This window comes from Bufo gargarizans, chromosome 4, assembly GCF_014858855.1.
Source record: "Bufo gargarizans isolate SCDJY-AF-19 chromosome 4, ASM1485885v1, whole genome shotgun sequence".
Lineage (NCBI taxonomy): Eukaryota > Metazoa > Chordata > Amphibia > Anura > Bufonidae > Bufo > Bufo gargarizans.
Window position 1 is genome coordinate 99,943,599 of NC_058083.1, and position 23,245 is coordinate 99,966,843.

General features: G+C 44.3%; 1 protein-coding gene across 1 annotated transcript in view; it reads left to right on the top strand.

The window, feature by feature from the left end:
- Window positions 1-23,245, top strand: part of DAW1 (dynein assembly factor with WD repeats 1) — a 50,307-nt gene that overhangs the window by 15,422 nt on the left and 11,640 nt on the right. Inside the window, exons 5-10 of the mRNA XM_044291973.1 lie at window positions 4,054-4,176; window positions 5,786-5,885; window positions 9,074-9,181; window positions 13,948-14,054; window positions 16,832-16,934; window positions 20,204-20,318. Coding sequence (XP_044147908.1) covers window positions 4,054-4,176; window positions 5,786-5,885; window positions 9,074-9,181; window positions 13,948-14,054; window positions 16,832-16,934; window positions 20,204-20,318 — 656 coding nt within the window. The remainder of the gene's footprint in view (window positions 1-4,053; window positions 4,177-5,785; window positions 5,886-9,073; window positions 9,182-13,947; window positions 14,055-16,831; window positions 16,935-20,203; window positions 20,319-23,245) is intronic.

The following is a 23,245-nucleotide window of genomic DNA, read 5'->3' on the forward strand; positions in this document are numbered from 1 at the left end:
TTAGGTTCATTTCTGCCACCAGTGGAATTTGAAGAAATGAAGCTACAAGGAGGAAATGCAGTAAAAACAAAAACAAATTACTGACCTGTTAAAGGGCAGCTGTCAGCAGATCTGTACCTATGACACCGGCTGACCTGTTACATGTGCGCCTGGCAGCTGAAGGCATCTGTGTTGGTCCCATGTTCATATGTGTCCGCATTGTGTTTTATTATGTGCAAATGAGCCTCTAAGAGCAACGGGGGCTTTGCTGTTACATCTAGAGACTCTGCTCTCCCTGCAACTCCTGCCTCCACTGCTTGGTCCTGTCAATCAAAGTGCAGAGGACGCAGCAGTTGCAGAGAGAGCAGAGCCTCTAGGTGTAATGGCAACGCCCCTTTTGCACCTAGAGGCTCATTTGCATATAATTGCATACGAAAACATAATTTTTTTCCCCAGCAATGCAGGCACATACCGTATGAACATGGGACCAACACAGATGCCTTCAGCTGCCAAGTGCACATGTAACAGGTCATCCGGTGTCATAAGTACAAATCTGCTGAGAGATGGCCTTTAAACTCTGCCCCTCCCGCATCCCCTACATTACCACTCTGGTGGTCCCCGACAGTCTTTAATCTCCTGCAGCTGTGATGTAACCTACATCTATGTGATCACTGCAGCCAATCCCTTGTCTCAGCAGTGGTGTACTGTACATCTATGTGATCACTGCGGTTAATCACTTATCTCAGCGGTGATGTACCCTACATCTACAGATGTAGCCAGGTTAACACACCAACTCAATTGAACCTGTCACCGGGATTTTATGTATAGAGCTGGGGACATTGGTTGCTAGATGGCCGCTAGCACATCCGCAATATCCAGTCCCCATAGCTCTGTGTGCTTTTATTGTGTAAAAAAAACGATTTCATACATATGCAAATTAACCTGTCCTTGACTCATCTCACCTACAGGACTCATCTCAGGTTAATTTGCATATATATCAAATAGTTGGGGACTGGGTATTGCGGATGCGCTAGCGGCCATCTAGCAACCCATGTCCTCAACTCTATGCACAAAATCCCGGTGACAGGTTCCCTTTAACTCAAATTTCTTAACTCCTCGTGTTATCTTGAAACAAAAGCCATTGAAAAGCAATTGAAGGTGTTTGCTTAACGCATTAAGTTTAGATAACATGTCTCAGAAAGCATGTGTGTTAATTCTACTACATCTGTATGTGATCATGGAAGTCAATCACTGGTTGCATCGGTAATGTACTCTACATCTATATCATCACTGCCGTCAATCACTGGTCTCAGCAGTGATGTACCCTACATCTGTGTGATCACTGTGGTCAATCACTGGTCACATTAGATGTACCCTACTTGTATATGATCACTGTTGTCAATCACTGGTCTCAACGGGGATGTACCCTACATCTATATGATCACTGCAATCAATCCCTGGTCTCAGTGCTGATATTAGCATGTACAGCACAAGACCGCAGAGGCCAGACAATTGGCTGCAGCAGACATGTTAATTTATGACCTATCTCTGCTACAGGAAAGTAAACACAAGCCGGAGCGGACCACCAGTGATATGGTTGGTTTGGGTCTTTTACACTTGAAGGCTAATATACACCCTAGCACAGGGCAGAGGAGAGTAGCATCATGGTCATAGCTGTTGGATTTTAGGTTATCCAGGTATTGGCTCATAGATTGTTAGCAGATCACTTTGCCATAGGTGGGATCCACTGACAAAAATCAAATTTTTAGCTTGTTACATCTTGTGGATGTGAACCTAGTCGAAGACTGGACATCTCTCCAAAATTAGTAAATAAAGTATATTACTCATCATTATATGTAGATTTTTACTGTACGTGGATCCTATATAAGATACAAGCCATCATGGCAATTCTTCAGCCACAGATAGAACAAGTTATTGTGTAAGCTGTTGGCTCCATGACTGCTCTATACATAATATATTGCTACAGCTACATAAATTGTTGGTCTAGTGCTCAGAATTCCTCTGAGATTCAGTAGGGAGGGTGATTTACCTCTATGGGGTGACATGAAAGGACTTCTCCAGGCAAAGGCGTCTTGTGTATCGACTATGCACTAAATAAATTCCAGATCGTCTCTCCTTTTTAGTGTAGAGACCCGACGTGACATTAACAGTATTTGTTTAGTAGTTATATGAACTATAGTCTGTCTAACTCATATTTCATGTAGCGGCCACACACTGGTGTAGAAGATACAAAAGCCTGAAGCCTTGGGCTACACAACATCTGCATTAAAGGGGTTCTCCGGGAATTAAGAAAATGAAAATACTTAAATATTACTTTATTATAAATATATTCTCAAATACCTTTCATTATTTATAGTGGCTCGTTTTGTCTGGGGAGCAATCATCAGGGGAAACAAAATGGCCACTGTCCCATTAGTTCACACAACGTCTGTCCTGAACACACAGGAGGACAAGTTACTTCACAACACTGAGCTAAAGAGCTGCCTCATCCTCCTCTCTGCTCTGCTTGTCAGGGATTATGATCCTGAATACAGATGATAAGAACTTTAGCTGATTCTCTGGGGAATTTAGTTCATGAGGAGACATGAAGTACAGAGAGGATGGACAGGACAGGCTTTGGTAATGTGTTGCTGTGGTAATGGAGACTGTAAACAAGTGCTGCTGCTCTTTAGCCACACCTCACCCTCCTCTCATGTCTTCTCATCATTTCAATTCCCACAAAGATTCACCTGTATTCAGGATCATTATTCCTGACTAGCAGAGATGAGGATGAGGCAGCTCTATGGCTCACTGTGGTGAAGTAACTTGTGCTCTTGTGTGATTAGGACGGCGGCCATTTTCTTTCTCCTCATGATTGCTCCCTAGACAAAACAAGCCATTCTAAGTAATGAAAGGTATTTGAGAATATATTTATTATCAAATAATATTTAAGTATTTTCATTTTTTTTTTATTCCTGGAGAACCCCTTTAAAGTTCCATGTCACGGTCACCCTTCTACAAAATTAGTTTTATGTCACACTTTCATATGCGGTCCCTGGCGCCGTGTTCAGCGGTGATCTGCTGCCTGTGTTTCCTTTCAGCCCTGGCCACTGCATGCTTTCTGCTTGTTTCCTGCAGCATTTATTTAAGGGCCAGCATGCGTCACTTCCTGTGCTTTATGGATTGGATCATGTGACTTAGCGGACAAATCCTAGCCCTCCTGCACATATATAAGTGGCTCAGCCCCATTTCCAGATGCCTCAGTGTCAAGGTCCTTGTGCCCTGTTAATGTTCCTGATATCTGCCTGTGTTCCTGACTCGTACTTGTATTCCTGGACCCTGCTACCTGTTTGATCCCTGCCTGCTTGCCTTGACTGACCTGTACCTGTGCCATCTGCAAAGACCTGTTGCCTGTTTGACTTCGCCTCTGCCTCATCCTTCAGTCCTGCACTGTTGCTCCTGGTTACGACTCAGCCTGCTGACAACGCCTGTACCTCTGATACCTTGTCCTTGTGTGTTAATCTTCCTCAAGAGGTATCGACCTGGTGTTCCCCTTGGGAAAGTCTATCCCCTCCATCAGGGATACTGTGAAGATTGAGGGGTTCATTTAGACAATGCCCTTAGAGGAGATGGGACACGTGACACAGTGGGTTCACACCCGCTGATTCGTGACAGTGAGATTTTTGGGGGGCTAGGGCAGCATGGGGGTCTCCTGTGATTTGCAGTAAATTTGCTGCATTACAGTGACTTGCAGGCAACCAAAGTTTTAAACTTTTAAGAAAATCTGACGATGTTGGATTATGTACAATAGAAGGTCGCTTGCAATTGTAAGTTGTCTGCAAGCCATAATAAGGCAGCAGTTTTACTACAAATTGCAGGAGACTCAATGTCCCAGGGGAGATGGCCACATTCCAGAGAAATGCTTTGCATGCAAGTCCATGTTCTCCTGTGTATTGGTAAGTCACACAACATCGGGCATCTCGTTCATGAGAAAGGTGGCACATGTATGAGTATAATGCTGCTTCATTAAAACAAAAATCAGAATCTAATTACCATTTTTTTTTTTCTTTTTAGTTTTATTACCGGCAGTTATGATCGCACATGTAAAGTTTGGGACACAGCCTCAGGAGAGGAACTGCATACCTTGGAAGGCCATCGAAATGTGGTCTATGCCATCCAATTTAATAACCCCTATGGGTAAGAGAAGATAGCACTGCATGGGAGGAAGCTGGAATAATGTATATGTATTGTGAGAGGTAGCTTTCTTTCCGGGGACCATCCTCACAAATACCTTCGCAGACAACAGGTTTTTTAATGTCCCAACTCGTGCTTTATTGCGACACAAGCACAAACAAACGATACAAAACAAAATGAAAGCCTGCCCGGCTGGGCTCTGCCTGAACAAAGTATATCCCTGACTCGCCTAAGTCACCGTTCACACACACGTGAACCTATGCAGCTTTCCCAGCCTAATGTCCATCAGCCTCCTGGCTGTTACCACACTGGTGTCTTTTGGGGGATTGTGGTCTAGTTGTCCGCCCGACGCTGACCATGCGACCCTTATCCCTAGGCGTCGCGGGACCCCCCAAACCTCATGCTAATCCCAGCCTCGTGGTCTCTCCGTGCTCCCAGCACAGACCACACACAGAACCACTCCAGGCTTCTGTAGAACACAAGACATGCCTCTCACTTTGAGGACGGCTTTATGCTCCATTGATTGTGGCACCTGCTACTGCCTCAGGCCTGACCACTGATGGGAAAGAGATGGGTAATCCTGCCATTCCTCTCTCCTAACAGTCACTGTCTCACTATATATATATATATATATATATATATATATATACTGTATATATTTACTAGGACATCTGCTGTACATGCGTCTACAGCTCCTGTACAGACTTATTTGTCTCCATGGTTACAGACTGGCTATTTCTCTCCTGTGTCTTTCTATATGCTATAGTGTAGCAATAAATAGGGGCAGATGGAAGGGAGTGTGACTTTTGGATCAGACTACACAGATTTCTTTGTAGTCTGTAACTATGGAGACATATAGCGTAGATATCTATAGCAGCTATGGGCACAACATGTTAGTAGATTTTTTTTTTTCTTATTCGTGAGTTTTTGCAAATTGGAGTATTTCTCTTTACCTTAGATGGGTTAAAAGGGTTTTCTGGGAACACATAATTTGTAAAAAGTGCCTCCCCTACTGAAAGGATCATAATGACCTTCTCACCACCAGTCCGGTCCTTTGTGCTGGCCCCCACGTCTCAATCTTCCAGTCTGGGGTTTGTTTTCTCTCTTTCTGGCAGAGGCATGGTCACCTGATGCTCTTCAGCCACAACCACTGGCTTCAGAGGTGACATGTCTCTTGTGGACACATCACTGCTGAAGCCAGCTTTTGGCTAAAGAGGATCTGCTGGCGATGCCCATGCCGGAGAGGAAGAGAACAAACCCTGGACCAGAAGATGGAGACACAGTGAGTCAGTGTGAAGGATTGAGCGGTGGGGAGCATGTAAGTGGGGGAGGCAGGCTGCTGGCACCTGTTAGAAATTATATCTTCCTGGACAACCCCTTTAAAGTAGTTCTTTAAATTGTAGGCCAAATAGTTTCCAAGGGGCAAATTACTGTATATGACGATTACTATTGTGGCATTTGACCATTGTTCAGTGTAGTCTACACACCTACATAGTATTGGCACATCAGGCATTTTCTGGTCTTCCAAAGAACAAACATGGCTATTGGATGTTCTTCTTTACCCTAAACCGTTATTTAAAAAAATGTAAGAATAAAATCTCTATTTCAACAGTGATAAGATAGCCACTGGATCTTTTGATAAGACCTGCAAGTTATGGAGTGCCGAGACCGGGAAATGTTACCACACCTTCAAAGGACACACCGCAGAAATAGTAAGTAGGTCTCCTCTTGCTACCTTATACATTGTAGCCTGGCTGTTTCCTGTAAGTTGTCTCTTAACATTATATACGACACAAAGTAATAAAAGCCACCAAGGAGTTGTATGACATAAAGAACCACAAGGCCCCAGGGATTAGTATTTTTTTGCATTGTGGTCACTCATTTTCTTAACCTTTTATGGCAGTGGACAAATTATTCCTTATCATTCCTACTTTGACTTAGATATCGGTGGCTATACTACATTTTTAATTACATTCAATTACAAAAATATTCAGATCCAGGTGCTGGCTTGAAATTTGTAGAATATTTGTCATGGGACACTTGAAGACACTTGAAGTAGAGGTTCTGAGGTAGTAGAGATGTGTATTACTGTGTCAGCCACATGACAGTGCCTTCCACAATGTCCCCATGTCAGTGCAGATGCTTGTAAGACCCACACTCAGTTGATGGGTCAGGCTTATCTTAGGGCTTGTAGCCTAAGGGTCAGGTTTCTGGATGGGCTCACCCTTCTCAGGGCGGGTGCTTTGTGTCCAGGTGTATTAGGGCCAGAGCAATCCCCCGGTAAGACTAAGTAGGGTTAGATTGGACCTTTTCAGCCCACATGCTTAGACCCTTTTTAGGGCTGGTTCAGGATGATGGGACACTGTACCAGAAGTCAAGGCATGGTAGGTGCCGCTGAGTACCCTTGAAAGAACTGGTGTATTTTTGGTGTTTGTGGCTTCCTTCTGGTTATCATAGGGGTAGTATCTGTGATACCTGGATTATTTTTATTGGTAGATTTATTTAAAGATATGTTTTATGCATTCTTTCAACGCTCTTAGGGGCACATTTATTAAGACTGGCGTTTTAGACGCTGGTCTAAATAAACCCCTAAGCTGGCGGGGGATCCGCTAGAGTTATGAAGAGGTGCCGGCCTCTCCATAACTTCGGCACATCCAGCGCCAGTTCTAAATGTAAGACAGCTTCTGAGCGGTCTTACTTTTAGACCTTTGTCTACGCCTAAAAAAGGCATAGAAAATGGTAAATGAGACGGGCCTACCGACCCATACCTTTCCCCGCCCATGCCACCTCCACTTATTTAGACCTGGTGTGAGCTGGGCAAAGTCGCCTCTATCTGCACTTGAAATACGCCTAATCTCAGCATAGTAAATTACCCCCTTAGTGTTTAAGAGCCACACTGCCCCAATGCAGTCCCAGCCTGCCCAACACTGCAACAGTGCCAACTTCAAAGTGCTCCAAAATACAGCAGCTCTCCTCTTCTCCTGGGAGAGACAAGCGCCGCGCTGCTCCTCTCTATATGTTATCACACAGTCAATATAATCCCCCCTTTTTCAAAGACGTTTACCTGAGGCTTTTTTAAGAAAGCCTCTGAGTCATGGTAAAGCTCTGTCATTATATCAGAATGAGTCGTGAGCCAGGCGTTTCTTTATTACTGAGCTGTCTGTCAGGGTCCCCTGAGCCAGAAGTCTGTTAATAATCAGTCTTATCATCATTTTTCCCTTATTTTGATGTGGACTTCACATTATTAATTGTAATTCCCCAAATACACAGATATGTGGAACATCTCTTCAGTTTTATTATAGGGCTATCTCAGTGATGAGGGGTTGACTCTTAAGATTACTCCTGACACCTGTAGCATACAGCTAATTTTGCAGGGGGAAGCCACGGCCAGAGAACCATTTCTGTCCATGTACAGTTGACGTTGTAAACTTACATCCACCTTGGCCACTTTATTAAAACTCAGTTTTTCACATTTTTTTTTACATTTAATCCTAGAATCCTAGTATGTATTACGTCTCCTAGGTCAGTAAGGATCACAACTGTATTTCAAAAATGTGAATTGTCAGAATAATACTAGAGACGAGAATCTGTCGGCTTTTATCTATTTCCTCACGTTCCCATTGGCTCAGACGTCTATGTAAACCAAGCTGACTGTGCCTTTAAAAGGGGTTATTCCACGAAAAATATTCTACAGTTTTCAAGCAAGCACCTGGATCTGAATACTTTTGGAATTGCTGTCTGACATTATGTCCTCTCTGTATCTAAAACTGAGCTTCTTGTCTTTCCCCCATCTACTAACTCGCCTAAACTATATATTTTAATTCCGGTCTGCAGCACTATCATAACTCCTGTGTAACATGCCCGCTGTCTTGGGGCCACATTTGACCCATATTCAATCACTTACACGCTCTTGTCATCTGCACCTCAAGAATATCGCCAGAATCCGCCGTTTTCTTACGGTGGAAACGGCAAAAACTCTCGTTGTTGCCTTGACTAATTCTCGTCTTGACTACTGCAATTCATTACTAATCGGTCTCCCTCTCGATAAACTCTCCCCCTTCAGTCTATCCTAAATGCTGCAGCCAGGCTCATCTATCCACCCCCTACACTGATGCCACTAGCCTGTGCCAGTCAATTCACTGGTTGCCCAACCACCACAGAACACAGTTCAAACTTCTCACCCACAAAGCTCTCCACAGAGCTGCACCTCCATACATCTCCTCCCTCCTCTCCATCTACCACCCTTCTCCTGCTCTCCGTTCTGTTAGATAAGATTATTATCCTCTATAATTTGTACCTCTCACTCCCGTCTTCAAGACTTTTCTTGAGCTGCACCTTCTCTCTGGAATACTCTGCCCCGGAATATCGGGTCAATTGACAACTTCTCCGCCTGCAAACGTGCCTTAAAAACACATCTTTTCAGCAGGCTTATCAAGCTTTCCAAACTGACTCTTCCCCGAGTAGACCCTCCCCAACTCCTCAGGTCTGAGCTCGATCTTCTAACAGTCCCATGCCTGAAGCAGATGGGCCGGCACCACTGCTTTCAGTACAATAATGGCTTGACTACTAGATATCACAATCAACTACCTTATGTGACACCTCCAATTCCTCATAGATTGTAAGCTCTTGCGAGCAGGGCCCTGACTCCTAGTGTTTCAGTTGTATATTAGCCACTTAAGTTGTGATGTCTTTTGTTTTGTACACGAACCCTCTGCGGAATATGGTGGCGCTATATAAATAACTATTATTCTTATTATAAATTGCTGGCAGGGTTTGCAGTAAGTCCTGGTTACCAACTGTGATTTTCTAGTCCCTAGAAGACATAATGAGTGGGATTTATCCGGCCTTGGTTTAAGCATTGATTTATATTATATATAATGAAATATTCTTTTATTGGCAGGTTTGTCTTGCATTTAACCCCCAAAGTACTCTGGTAGCAACTGGAAGCATGGACACTACTGCGAAACTGTGGGACATAAAGAGTGGAGAAGAAGCACTCACCTTAAGTGTAAGTTCAGAGATGAATTCACAGCCATATTTCCTGGCGCATTGTGGTTCAGTCTGGAACACACGGACATTGTGTACAAGTCGTTTTTATTATTCCCAAACACAGAGCTGTTTTCGTTCTTTACAACCTTCATTACGGCAGCATAAAACGACTTCTGTACTTCTGTCCTCTCCGCCAGTGTAATTTAGGTGAAGGTTTCCAGCTGAACACCCACTTGCCGACTGCAGAGATGTGAAATGCAGTTCTTTTACTTCGCCTTGATTTGTGTTGAGTACTGTGTCCAGAAGAGCAGTTAACCTTAAAATCTATTTTTCGTTAGGTACTTTATGGACTACAGATCGTAATGTCCCCAGATGTGTGACATCATTTTTATAGCAAACTGGTGTAATCACTAGGCAGGGGCTATAGATTAAAGTACACACGGTGAAGCCGAGCAGTCACAAAGTGTTCCTTCTGGACACTATGGCCCACATTTATCAACCCTGGCATCAAAAAGACACAATTTTTCTGGGGCGTTTGTGCCCTGTTCGGCACTTTTCTGCAGGGAGTATGCAGAGCTGGGTCTAGTCGGCTTGACAGATTTAGGGCACATGCACACGAGCGTATGTATGTTGCGGTCCGCAAAACACAGATCTGCAAAAATAAATGGATGACATCCGAGTGACCTCTGTGTTTCATCTGTTGAGTTTTTTTGCCGCATCCATTGTAACAATGCCTGTCCTTGTCCGCAAAACAGACAAGAATAAGCCATGTTCTACTTCTTTGCGGAACGGACATACGGAAACAGAATGCACACAGTAATTTCAGTTTTTTTGCGGACCCATTGAAATGAATGGTTCCGCATACGTAAAAAAAATGGAACGGAAAAAGGGAAAAAAATATGTTCGTGTGCATGAGCCCTTGGGTCTGTTTCCATATGTCGGTATATCCATTCCGCAAAAAAATAAAATTGAACGTGTCCTATTGTTGTCCATTTTGCTGACAAAGACAGGCATTGTTACAATGGATCCGCAAAAAAAAAAAAAAAGGATGCAATACGGATGCATCATCCTTTTTTTTGCAGATCCGTGTTTTGCAGAAAAAATATAGTCATGTGCATGAGCCCTTACTGTGATTTACATCAGGAAATTTCATAAATTATAACTGAAGCCTACGCCAGCTCCCTTGCTGGCATAGATATCAGTTCTGGCGCACGGACCTGATAAGATGCGCCACAAACAAGAAGCTTGGGCACAGATTAAGACCGGTATACAAAATGCTGGTCTTAAATATCCCCCTATGTGTTCTATATACAGTAGTTATCTGGTTTAGATCTCCTCTCCATAAAATATAAGGAAATTGTAGAAATAATAGATATAGGGCTTTTCCCATGTGAAGCATCTATAACTATTTTGTACACAGGGTATGCCACAAATAACTGATAGGTGGGGGTCTCACCTCTGCTAACCTAACCTATCGGACAATAGGGGCCTCTGATACTGATGCAAATTGGTTGCCAGCTGCAACAGCTTCAGTGAGGGGTCCAAACATTTCATGGGCATCTTTTTTCTGTGAATTCCATAGACTTCTTTTGATTCTTCTTTTTCCATTAGCCAGCAGTGGTCAGAGGACCCCTTTTTTCCCAATAGGTGGGGGTCACAAAGATAGATCTGTAAAATGTCCTCTGAAAATGCTTTTGAGGGGAATATTAAATCAAATTCGGGACTGCAAGCAGTGTTCCCTCTAAGCCTTGGCAGCTGCTGAGCGGGGTCGGCTCAGAGCTGGGCACAGCGCCATCAAAGGTGGGCGCTAGGAAAACCTAAGATAAGTGTCACATCAAAGAGCATACAGTGTAACCTCTGCACCATGCCGTACAATACAGTGTAACCGCTGCACCATGCCGTACAATATATAGTATAGTTCATACACAGTGCCGTACAATATACAGTATAGTTCATGCACCATGCTGTACAATATACAATATAACCCCAAAACCATGCAATATGATGTACATTATAATCCCTACACCATGCTGTACAATGTACATTATAATCCCTACACCATGCTGTACAATGTACGTTATAATCCATACACCATGCCGTACAATATACAGTATAGTTCATGAAGAAAAGAGAGAAAATCCAGCTCTTGATAGCAGGGAATACTTTATTCACAGCGGTATTAAAACTTCCACATATGCAGGGCAGTCAAATCTATGCATTTCGGACATTTACATGCTGGTCCTTAATCATGATAATGAACAGTATAGTTCATACACCGTGCTGCACAATATAATCCATACACCATGACGTATAATATACATTATAATTCATACACCATGCCGTACAATATACACAATAATCCCCCAGTGTAGGTGGTATACTGTATATTGTACGGCATAGTGTATGAACTATACTGTATATTGTACGGCATAGTGTATGAACTATACTGTATATTGTACGGCACGGTGTATGAACTATACTGTATATTGTACGGCATGGTACAGGGATTATAATGTACAGTATACTGTACAGCAAATGACAATATAACCCCTGTGCCATGCTGTACAATAAACAGTATAACCCCTACACGGTGTCCCTACACTGCACCTCTCTGTATATATTTCATTATTTTGCCCCTCTCTCCATCTCTGTATATATTCCATGATAATGAAGGATTTGCTGCCAGTGGGCTCCCTTTTCTGAATTCAAGTGCGGCGTGCCCCCCCCCTCCCTATGAAGCCGGTGTGTGTGCATACATAAATAAATAAAAATACCTTCTCTGCTCCACTCATCTGTCAGGACAATCCCGTCATACCCTCTCCAGCGCCGCGCCATTCAGTCATCCCGCCATTCGGTCATCCCGCGTGATCCTGCGAGACCTGTGACCTCAGTGCCGAGTCTCGCACTGTCACAGCTGGTGGCGCAGGCGCAGCACCGAAGAGGGTATGGGTTACTTAATGTGCGCACTGGGCCGGTAGCGCAGCCGGCCAATCGCACTGTAGGCATCATAAAAATAAATTGCACAGAGAGGCCCCGAGCCCCTTACATAAAGTCCGGGCAGCAGCAGTGAGCGGGCCAGCAGAGGTGCTGAGCAGAGGCATAAAGGAAGCTGCGCGGCCGCGCGCCCGCGCAGCTTACAGGGAACACTGACTGCAAGCTGAAGGCCTCAGACTGGCATGAAAGCTTGGGGAATTTAAGTTCCCTGCCTTCTAAGAGCTGTGACATTGTCATTGCCCCCAATGTTCTACAGTTTTGGGGCTGTGCAGAGAGGCCCTGAGGAGCCAGAGGGGAGGATGGAAGTGGTAGTGGCTCTAGCTGTCACAGTTAACCACAGCGGCTTAGCTCACACCGTTGCTCCCTAGGACCGTGCAGTGAAAGGAGGGTGCGCCCATTCTTCCCTCAGGGCTCACCCTGGTTCTGGGCTCCTGCTTGATGGTAGTTGGGGTGCCATGATGTTAAGTGTCTGTATTGGTGCAAGGCAGGGCGTGTGGAGTATAATGGCCAGTGTATGGTGTAAGAGTCAAAGCGCAAAATGGAGGTTTTAGTACATCCAACCATAGCAGACATAGTTCCAATTGCACACAGTGCAATTCTTTCCCAATTAGCAATATATGGATTTAGGCAAGGATGGGCGTTATGGCCTTCTTTGTAGACTTGCTAAAGTCTTTCTCAGTAGAGTCTATGGCTGGCAACAGTACCTTGGTAATAATGGCTGTAATGTCCACTGCAGGATTCAGGGTTATGAAGGCGCATCTGGCCAAGACGTGTCCAAATGTGAAGGATGTCTTAACAGTGTCCTCTACAGCAGCAAAGTCTGAATGACTGTAGTAGCAGGTTATCCTGCTAACGCCAATGCTCAGCCATGCAAATTCAAAGTTCTCCAATTCTCTCCTCTTTCGCATCATGCAGTAATTCACACAGAGATCTGTTAGCCTCTGGAACTTCTAGGCCTAAAAGAAGGAGCATAAGGCATGGCTTCCTGTCTGAACTCTCTCTTGAGACTCACTGACTGAGCTCAACTTCCTGCAAAGGGCTGAGCCAGGATTATTAACCCTGGTTGTGCCACCCTTACACAGCTATGCTGGGTATAATACATAACATAACAATAGGTAGCATACCATTACATAACAGTATATAACAAACTATTTGCAGATACCCCCCTCTCTGGGGTACTGTATCTGTGCTGCATAGCATAATGGGGGCCATATAACACAGTCCCAGTAATGCTACTGGTGCAAACAGAGACAAGAACTAGGTGTCCGGACAATAAAGCATCTTTCTAAACATTGATTTCAGTATTCGAAAGTTATGTTACAACCATAGATGTCTTCTCCACCGGTTTTCTCCATATGTAGCTCTATTCTAATGTCTCCACACACAGAATAAGGTTTTGGATAGATAGCGAAATTCCAGTAAATTAATTCAGTCCTAATGTCATTTTATTCGAATACAGGTTTTGTCTATACTGTGTGTATAATGTGATCTAGAGACGCGATTAATATTTTTGGAATCCATTTAGGGCAAGGACAACCTCCAGGTTATTATTACTCACTAGCATTGCCATTACAGGGAGCAAATTCCAATTCTACTTACGGTAATTTAGTTTCCAGGATACGCTGAAATCATATGTCTGGAGAGTAACCAGAGATCAATAAAAAAAAAACCTGTGTCTGATATATGTACTATATGAATCCGTAGTGACGGAGCCGCCTGCATTGCTTAAGATTCATATATCTCCTTTTCTCACAGTTTTTTAATATTTGGTTCTGTTCATTTTACCTCCAGGGACACTCGGCAGAAATCATTTCATTGTCATTTAACACAACTGGCGACCGGCTGATCACGGGCTCCTTTGATCATACTGTATCTGTATGGGACATTCCTTCCGGCAGGTAGGCCAGCATTTCCATCACACTATACCTTATGATGGGCTGTAGAAGCTGAGATGTTTTACTGTTAGTATATGTACCCTGGAACCTAGGAAAAAATAGTCAGTAAAATAGGGCTACTTTGGTCACACCACATACCGGGGTGTCAAATTATTTTATTCTGGGCCCTTAGAATGGGTGTGGTCTTTACTGTACAAGAAGAACTTCTGTGTATTTCTGAGCTGGCAGCAATGGTTGTACAGATGTAGCAGAGTTAACACACTCACTGAGTTATCACATCTAGTTATGGCGTTATGACCGTGACTGTTAAAGGGGTTGTCCAGGCTTTTACTATTGATGACCTATCCTCGTCGGTAGTCCAACACCCGGCACCCCCACCGATCTGATTTATGAGGAAACGTGCCGTCTCCCTTCTCTCTTCCTCTTCACCGCTACTGTCTATGGCAAAGACCATAGACCACAGCAGCGGACAGGAAGAGAGAAGGGAGACGGCACGTTTCCTCATAAAGCAGATCGGTGGGGGTGCCGGGTGTTGGACTACCGACCAGGATAGGTCATCAATAGTAAAAGCCTGGACAACCCCTTTAATTCTGCTGCATCTGTATGGATTTTCAGCAACCCGGTCAAAACTGTGGCATAATAAAGGGGTTGTCCAGGATTTTGATTCGGACAGGTCATCAGTATCTAATTGGTGGGGTCAGACTTTCGTCACCCCCGCTGCTCAGCTGTTTGAAGAGCTTTCCAGCCTTTTCCTAGGCCAAGACGTCACGTTTATCGGTCACATGGCCTAGGCACATGAATGGCCCAGAGCTGTAATATCAGTCACAGCCGCTACACAGTGTACGGTGCTTGGTAAGGAGGCGGCTGCAGCGCTGTCCCAAGCATAGTGGCTTCTTCAAACAGCTGATCGGCAGGGGTGCTAAGAGACAGACTCCCACTGATGACCTATTCTGAGGACAGGCCACCAATATCAAAATCCCCGACAACCCCTTTCATTTTTTGATACATCCAGTGTAATATAAGTAGGGTTTATAAGCAAAGTATGGGGTTAGAAAGAGAATCACTCATGGGCTCTGTTTGGTATTGCATTGCAGCTGTCGTCTCTCCGGACTCGTCTATTTTAGTGGCTACTGGCATTCCCTATGTAATAACGATTCTGGAACATCTATTCTTATCACTCCATGATGTGCCATTCCTGTATTTTATTCCTGCTAGTAGTTATAAATGAGCCGTCAGCAGTCTGCAATGAAGGCTCAGATGGGTGTTACCACTTGGGGGAGGGGGGGGGGGCCCTTGCACCACCTGACACCAACTGGTAACACGCATCTGGACCTTTATTACAAATAGCAATTCATTCATAACTAGAGGGAATAATAAAGTAACGGCACAACATAGAGCCATAACAACAAACGCTTCGGAATAGTTATTGCAAGGAGTATCTAGGACATGTCAGGAGAAGTAGCGTTATGCAGGTCCCATTCCACAACACCCCCACCTCCTGACCCCAGTCCCTCCTGGATGCGGCAGCTAGAGGTGGTCAGAGGTACTGAAACAGCCATGAGGGCTGTCCAGCTCTGTTTCCTATAAGGCTCCATTCACACGTCCGCACTTCCGTTCCGCAAAAAAATAGAACATGTCCTATTCTTGTCCGCAATTGCGGACAAGGACAGGCATGTTCTATTAGTGCCGGCAATGTGCGGTCCGCAAAATGCGGAACGCACATTGCCGCTGTCCGTGTTTTGCGGTTCCGTGGATCCGCAAAACACGTTGCGGACGTGTGAACGGAGCCTAAAAGTGAGTTGGAGTTAGGCTATATTCACACTGCAGTGAAAAAAATCAGTTTAACGGCCATTTTTAGAACAAAATGAAGTAAATGGGGCTATTTATATAAACCGTTTTTTTAGAACATATCCTACTTTTGGCTGTTTTCACGGCGAGACAGACTCCAGTAAAATAAATGCACCCGTCTAATGAACACATCCACTTGCATGCACGTAGGCAACCGCGTCTTTCCTGATGCTGAATGTTGGTTCAAATTGCGATCATGCTGGGAGCGCATTGTGACGTCATCACACTTGAGCGCAGCTCCTTCGGCAGGTCCTTCAGCAACAAGAGAGGAGTGCCTGCAAGTGGATGAAGTAATATTTTTTGGGGCTTTAAAGGATCACAATGGGGGACATTAGGGGCCACTAGGGGGGGCATTATTCCTGCTGGGGCCACTAGGAGACACTTTACTACTGCTGGGGGACATTAAAGGGCCACTATTGGGGGCCAATCTTACTGCTGGGGGCGACTATGGAGGACATTCTTACTGCTGGGGACATTGAAGGCCACCAAGAGGGATATTCCACTGCTGGGGGTCACTATGGGGTACATTATTGCTGCTGGGGGACATTCTGTATACTGCATTGGTTGGAATTTTAATAAAAAAAAAAAAAAAAAAAGCCAATAATAATGATCCATCTTTAAAGGCCATGAAAAACGCATTCAAAACAGCCATGAAAAACTGACAGTGTGAATGTAGCCTTACAGAAACAGCCCTGCTTATTGTGTTACTCTCTTTCTATTACTTCTGTACACCTGTATGGAAGCTACAGAAACGGCGTAGCACAACCCGCTCTACTGTTTCCATACCCCCGACCACCCCTGGCCACCGCATCCAGATGGCAGGAGGTCGGATGGAGCCTAGGTTGGAATCACCCCTGTAATTATCTTTTTATGTATTTCTCAAATAGTAATTGTAACTGCCCCCTGATTATACGTCTTCCCCTTGTGCACAGGAAGGTTCACACCCTCATCGGTCATCGCGGAGAGATCAGCAGCGCACAGTTCAACTGGGACTGTTCTCTAGTGGCCACGGCCTCAATGGATAAGACCTGCAGGGTAAGGGATTTAGATTTCTGCAGTTGGCATTTATACAGCCATATACATAATGGAAAAACAAATCTAAATCCTGCTGATTGTGGACTTTTCCTACACTGTGTGCCACCGGTTAAGCGGCTAGACAAACGCTATTGACATTGATTTGCAGCTTGTAATATTTTCCGCTCTGCGTTCGGGATGCTTTGCTGTCACTGCCTGAGATCTCCAAGCACCTGTCCCAGAGACTTGCCTTATAAATAAGTCAAAGGCAATATCTTGCGCATAACTGATGTGTTTACCGGTTTAGGATCACTTCAGGAATCACACATATTATATTCATGCGCTGGAGAAGGAACAAAGCCAATTTACATATCAGCAGTGGTTTTTGCAAGACTACTTACCATATAAAATATGCAGATACCCATTCGGATTTACTGTGTTTTGATGGCAAAGAAATAAAATGATTAAATGCAACAACGTGGCCTTAGTAAAGTATGAACGCTAGGATTCAACAGGTGGTTTCTTTTGCAGAAACAGCGCCACTCTTTTCCATAGGCTGTGTCTAGTATTGCAGCTTGGCTCCATTCACACAAATGAGGTTAGGCTGCAGTACCAGTCACAACAAGAGTAATGCTGTACGACCCCTGTAATATGCAGAGAGGTATTTCCCAGGAAAAGAGCACCATCTAACTAGCCTCACTTTGTGGAAGTGGCTCCCTATGAGTCATAGTCCAACTTTTTAACAAGCCTTTAACACTGGAATATGGTTAAGCCAAATATCCATCCATACAGCTTTTTTGGGGTGCTTGCTCCTCCTCAGTATGGAGTAGGATTCTGGCTGGAGTATGGAAGAAGCTTAGGCCCTGGGAGATAGTTCTTTGCATATTATTTTCCCATGGAGCATTGCCACTAAGTCTTCATACACATCTGGTCTCTTTAAAGGGGTTCTCCAGGAATTAACAAAAGGAAAATACTTAAATATTACTTTATTATAAATATATTTCCAAATGCCTTTCATTAGTTATAATGGCTCTTTTTGTCTGGGGAGCAATCATTAGGAGAAATAAAATGGCTGCCGTCCTATTAGTACACACACAACCTGTCCTTATCACACATGAGGACAAGTTACTTCACAACACTGAGCTAAAGAGCTGCCTCATCCTCCTCTCTGCTCTGCTTGTCAGGATGATCCCGAATACAGCTGGTAAGGTCTTCAGCTGAACCTCTGTAGGAATGGAGTTCATGAGGAGACATGAAGTACAGGGAGATGGTGGGGATGTGGGTAATGAGCAGCAGCACTTGTATGCAGTCTCCATTACCACAGCCCGACATTACAACAGTCTGTCCTGTCCATCCTCTCTGTACTTCATGTCTCCTCATGAGCTCCATTCCTACATAGATTCGGCTGAAGATCTTTTCAGCTGTATTCAGGATCATAATCCCTGACAAGCAGAGCAGACAGGAGGATGAGGCAGCTCTTTATCTCAGTGTTGTGAAGTAACTTGTCCTGCTGTGTGACTAGGGCAGGTTTTGTGTGTACTAATAGGACAGCGGCCATTTTATTTCTCCTAATGACCTATTATAACTAAAGAAAGGTATTTGGGAATATGTTTATAATAAGGTAATATTTAAGTATTTTCATTTTCTAAATTCCCAGTGAACCCCTTTAAGCCAATACCCTTCCTAAACCCCTGTAATAAAATTTACTGATTGTATACTCCTGGCAGAGATTGTGGGCTGATAGACCCTATTGTATGCAATATTAACATTATGAAACTTGAAAAGTTTACTTCATTCATAAAAAAATGCAATTTACATCTTGAACAGAACTCATATTATGGCTTCATCAATACTAATAACTGTATTGACTACAGTACTAGTCGTGGTGGCAATTTCTAAAATGTACTGATAGGCCAGCCATGAGGGAAGTCATTGTCAGGTGATACAGTGTGTAATAAGATGTACCTCAGCATACATTTCAGTCAGATATCCCGGGTGTTAGGTTTAGTTTCTTGCATAAACTAAAGAAAATGATGGTGAAAGCAAATATTATAAGTTGATATAACGATTAGATTGGTAGGAGTCCTACTGCTGCGACCATCACCGATCATCATCACCCTGTGCCCCTTGCGGTCCCCCCCAAAAACGAACGGAGCATCATGTTGGGCATTCTCAATTCTGCTCTGTTCATCTCTATGGGAGTACTAGAAATAGCACTGTACTCAGAACTCCCATACAGATTAATAGACTGGCAGTGTTCTCAACCTGCTTCTCTCTTCATTTCATGGGGCCCCAAGGGCTAAGGGGTTCCCATTCTAGTGATCAATGTTAGGGCCCCCAACAATCTAATAGTTATCCTCTATGCTTCAGATTTACAACTAGACTACTCCTTTAAACCTTAGATTTTTGAAGCAACCCTCCAGTTCTTGAAAAATAATTCACATTAACTGGAGAATGAAGAATCCACCCATTTTCAGGCTCCTCTTCTGTCATCCAAGATGGCTGCACTGCTCCTCAGGCTTCCTGGTGCATTTGGTAGTCCAAAACACTTCCTGCTTGTTCAGCCCTGCCCTCTGATTGGCCAGTATTGCTCATGTGAGCAATGCTGACCAATCCAAGGGCAGCAAGTAGTGTCTTTGACTACCAGTGGCACAGTGCATCAGGTAGTCAGTGAAGCAGTGCTGCCATCATGGAAGGTAGAAGAAGAGCCCAGGAGCTGTTTTGTTCGTTCCCCAGTTAATGTGAAGTGTTTTTCAAGAACTGGAGGGTCACTTTAAAAATCTAAGGCTTAAGCCAGTTACTGCTCACAGTGTTTGCTTTCACCACCATTTTGGCCATGATTTTATTTCTTTTTTTCCTTCTTTTAACAACTTTTGCTCTTTGTATGTTGAGAAAGAAGCATAAATACAAGCACGGATACCATTAGGTTCAGGTCTGTTTTCTGCCGCTTGGTTTTCTTGATATGTTTAGATAATGTATGTGACGTGTACCTTTAGGCTACTTTCAGATGAGAAGGAATTGCCTCAGATTTCCTCATTCCACATGGTAAATGAGCAGTGGTTCAGAGCAGCGTACATGTGGCTGGGGTTTGCAATACATAGGTTGAAATCTATGACAAAATCTGGTAATATTGCAGCCGATTCACTGTGGATTCCTGCCCAAATCTGTGGTGGAGAACATCTTGACATGGTCTCCACCACTATAGCTCTGTTTTTGTCCTTATGGAAAACACTTTATATGTGATAAAGCTTTGAACTTTTTATATTTTTTGTTATGCTTCTCATTTTTAGCTTTGGGATGCTCTGAGTGGAAAATGTATGGCAACCCTGAGCGGTCATGAAGATGAGGTTTTAGACGTTGCATTTGACTCCACTGGACAGCTGGTTGCCACAGCCTCAGCCGATGGTAAGGTCTATTCACAGCAGTGGGGAGATCTAGGGTACGGCTACACAGTGTCGCCGACAGGATCGCAGAATAGCGGCGATCACATAGAAATGAATAGGATCGCCACATGAGTCACAAGAAATCCAGCACTGCTCAGCAATCCCATTCATTTCTATGGGATCAGAGCTCTCTCCCATTCTGTCCGCGACACCGTGTAGCCGTACCTTTATACCTAAAATAAGGTACTTTCTTGACAGCAAGAAAAACATTTAGTGATAAGCGAAGTAAGCTTCGGATGTTACATCCGAAGTCGCTTCGTTCAAAATTTTGGATTAATACTGTACGGAGATCAGTTCCTGTACAGTATTAGAATGTATGGGCTCCGATGAGCCGAAGTTAATTCGCAGAGTTGTGCGTGACTTTGTTGAATAATATCGGTAGTTGATTTTTAAAGTGGAAAACCACTTTGAAACTTGAAACCGACTGGTACCTCGGAACCGAAGCCAAGTTCAGTTGCGAGTTTTAAAATCAATTACCGAAGTTATTCAAAGAAGCCACGCATGGCTTAACGAACTTGCTTCGCCCATACTTCGAACTTAGCCCATACATTCTAATACTGCACAGAGACGGGTCTCCGTACAGCATTATTCAGAAGTTTTGAACTAAGCGACTTCGGATGTAACATACGAGGATCGATTCGCTCATCTTTGAAAAAACGTCCTTCCTACAGGCTTCAGTCTACGTCTACTTTCATTGCTTCATATTAAAAATGTTTAATCCTTGGGTATGAACAGACTTTTACCCTCGGGAAGCCTCATCAGTATCTACCGTACAGCACGCCGCTATCTCTGTCATTCTCCCTGCGGTAAATGTAACAAGGCTGGCGTTTCATACTGCAGTCTTGATGTAATTTTCGCTGGAGTGAGATGTGCCTAATTTATTCAGAGCCTCATAATCAGGCCTCATGCACACGACTGTATGTATTTTGCAGTCTGCAAACGGTGGATCCGCAAAGTAGGATACTGGCTGTGTGCGTCCTGCACTTTCCTCTGTTCCTATTATAGAAATGGCCATTCCTGTCCACAAAACGGACAACAATAGGGCACGTTTTATAATGTGAAGAACGGCCGAGGGGATGCAGACAGCACACAGATGACAACCGTCTGTGGTCTGCAGTTTTTAGAAATGAATGGGTCTGCATACGATCCACAAAAAATGCAAAAACACGGTCGTGTGCATGAGGCCTTAATGAGGTGAATCTCTGGACCGGCGTACATTTGAGCTATAATTTACTGTGTTGCTGAGGCTATGATTTCGTGCCAAGCCCCAACTACCCCACGCCCACTTTTTGGGAAAGTGACAAGAACCATAGACCTCATAGACCTTGAATGACATGGCAGGGGTCATGTCTAACTACCGCTTCATTGAAACTCCTCCTCACTGTGGTGGTTTCAGTGAGGAGGAACGGGGGGCTTAAGACCCCCAACAATTATACATTCATTACCTATCCTGTGCATTGTCAGCCACCGCCTATTGCAACTGCACAAACATTTTAGGTCAATGTCCAGCCAAGTAATTAACAGAAATGTATTCTGAAATTCTCTGTAATCACCAGGTACAGAGGAAGATGGCTGGAATGGCCACCTAACCAATTAGACATGTATCATCTTCTGTGCTTGACCACCCAGGCTAACCACCCACTGTGTAGTTTCCGGTGCTGACGTACTGCAGCTCCCATTCATTTCAGTATCCTGCTACGGCCACTAAACCTTCTGTCCCGGTCCCGTCCACTGCATAGTTTCCGGTGCCAGGATCAGTGTGAGGCCCCCATCGATCTCATATTGATGACCTGCAAGTCTTGGAAAACTCCTCAGATTACATGCTTGAAGCCAAAATGGAGCCACTGCAAGGAGCAGCTCGCGCCCTGGAGGTCTCGGCACCATATTTTACGTGGTTGCTTATTCACTTCATCCACTGGATGTGGTCACGCTGGAACTGTGGTCAGCTTACCATCAGGGGGGCTACCACAGCAAGCGAGGATGTCCATTTCATTCAGAAAGATAATGGCCTGCTTTGTGAATGCATCACGATATGTGGAATTGTGGGCAATGGATGCGACGGTCTGCTAGCAAACCCATTCTGATCTATGCACTGTGCATTGTAAGGCCTCATGCACACGACCGTGTGCCGGCCAGGCCCGTATTGCGGCCCACAAACAGCGGATCTGCAGTAAACGGGCCCTGACCATTTTTGCATCGCATCACGGATGTGGACCCATGTGCTTGAGTCGCTCCACAATCCAGAAGGTGCGGAACCCCATGGAAACACTACGAAGTGCTTCCGTGGTGTTTCTCTCCATGCCTTGCCTCTGCGGTTGTATGGGTCTGGATCTGTCAGCAGCAGCCGCACGGATGGTGCCAGTGCATTGAGAACAGCAAATTGCGGTCCCCAATGCACGAAGCAGACGAGCAACGGCCGTGTGCATGAGCCCTAACTAAGTGCTATGACTTAGAAGGACACGTTTGAAATATACCCGATACCTGCAGCAGCCCTGTTATCTCACTCGGCCAGGATGCACTTTGTCCACCATATATCACTGTGAAGACAAGGTCACAAACTGGAGCATTCCACAAAATAGCGGATTGCTGTGTATAGGAGAGGCTGACCTGTGCATTCTCCAAGGCGCTATTACAAATGAATTAAAGGGAATGTGTCACCGAAATAGTTTTCTGCCAGTTAAAACCAATTTGCGACACATATCCTTTTTTCTCTAATCTTTTTTTTTTTTTTTTTTTTTTTCATCTTGCTTGAGCTGTTCTTAACAGTATTCAGAGAGCATTTCAGGAATTGGGAATTGCTTTGTAGCAGCCACATGGGTCATAGAGACAATAGACAGGAGGGGACCTCATTGACTTCTGTGGGAGAGCTTTCTAGGCATGCTTTGTGAC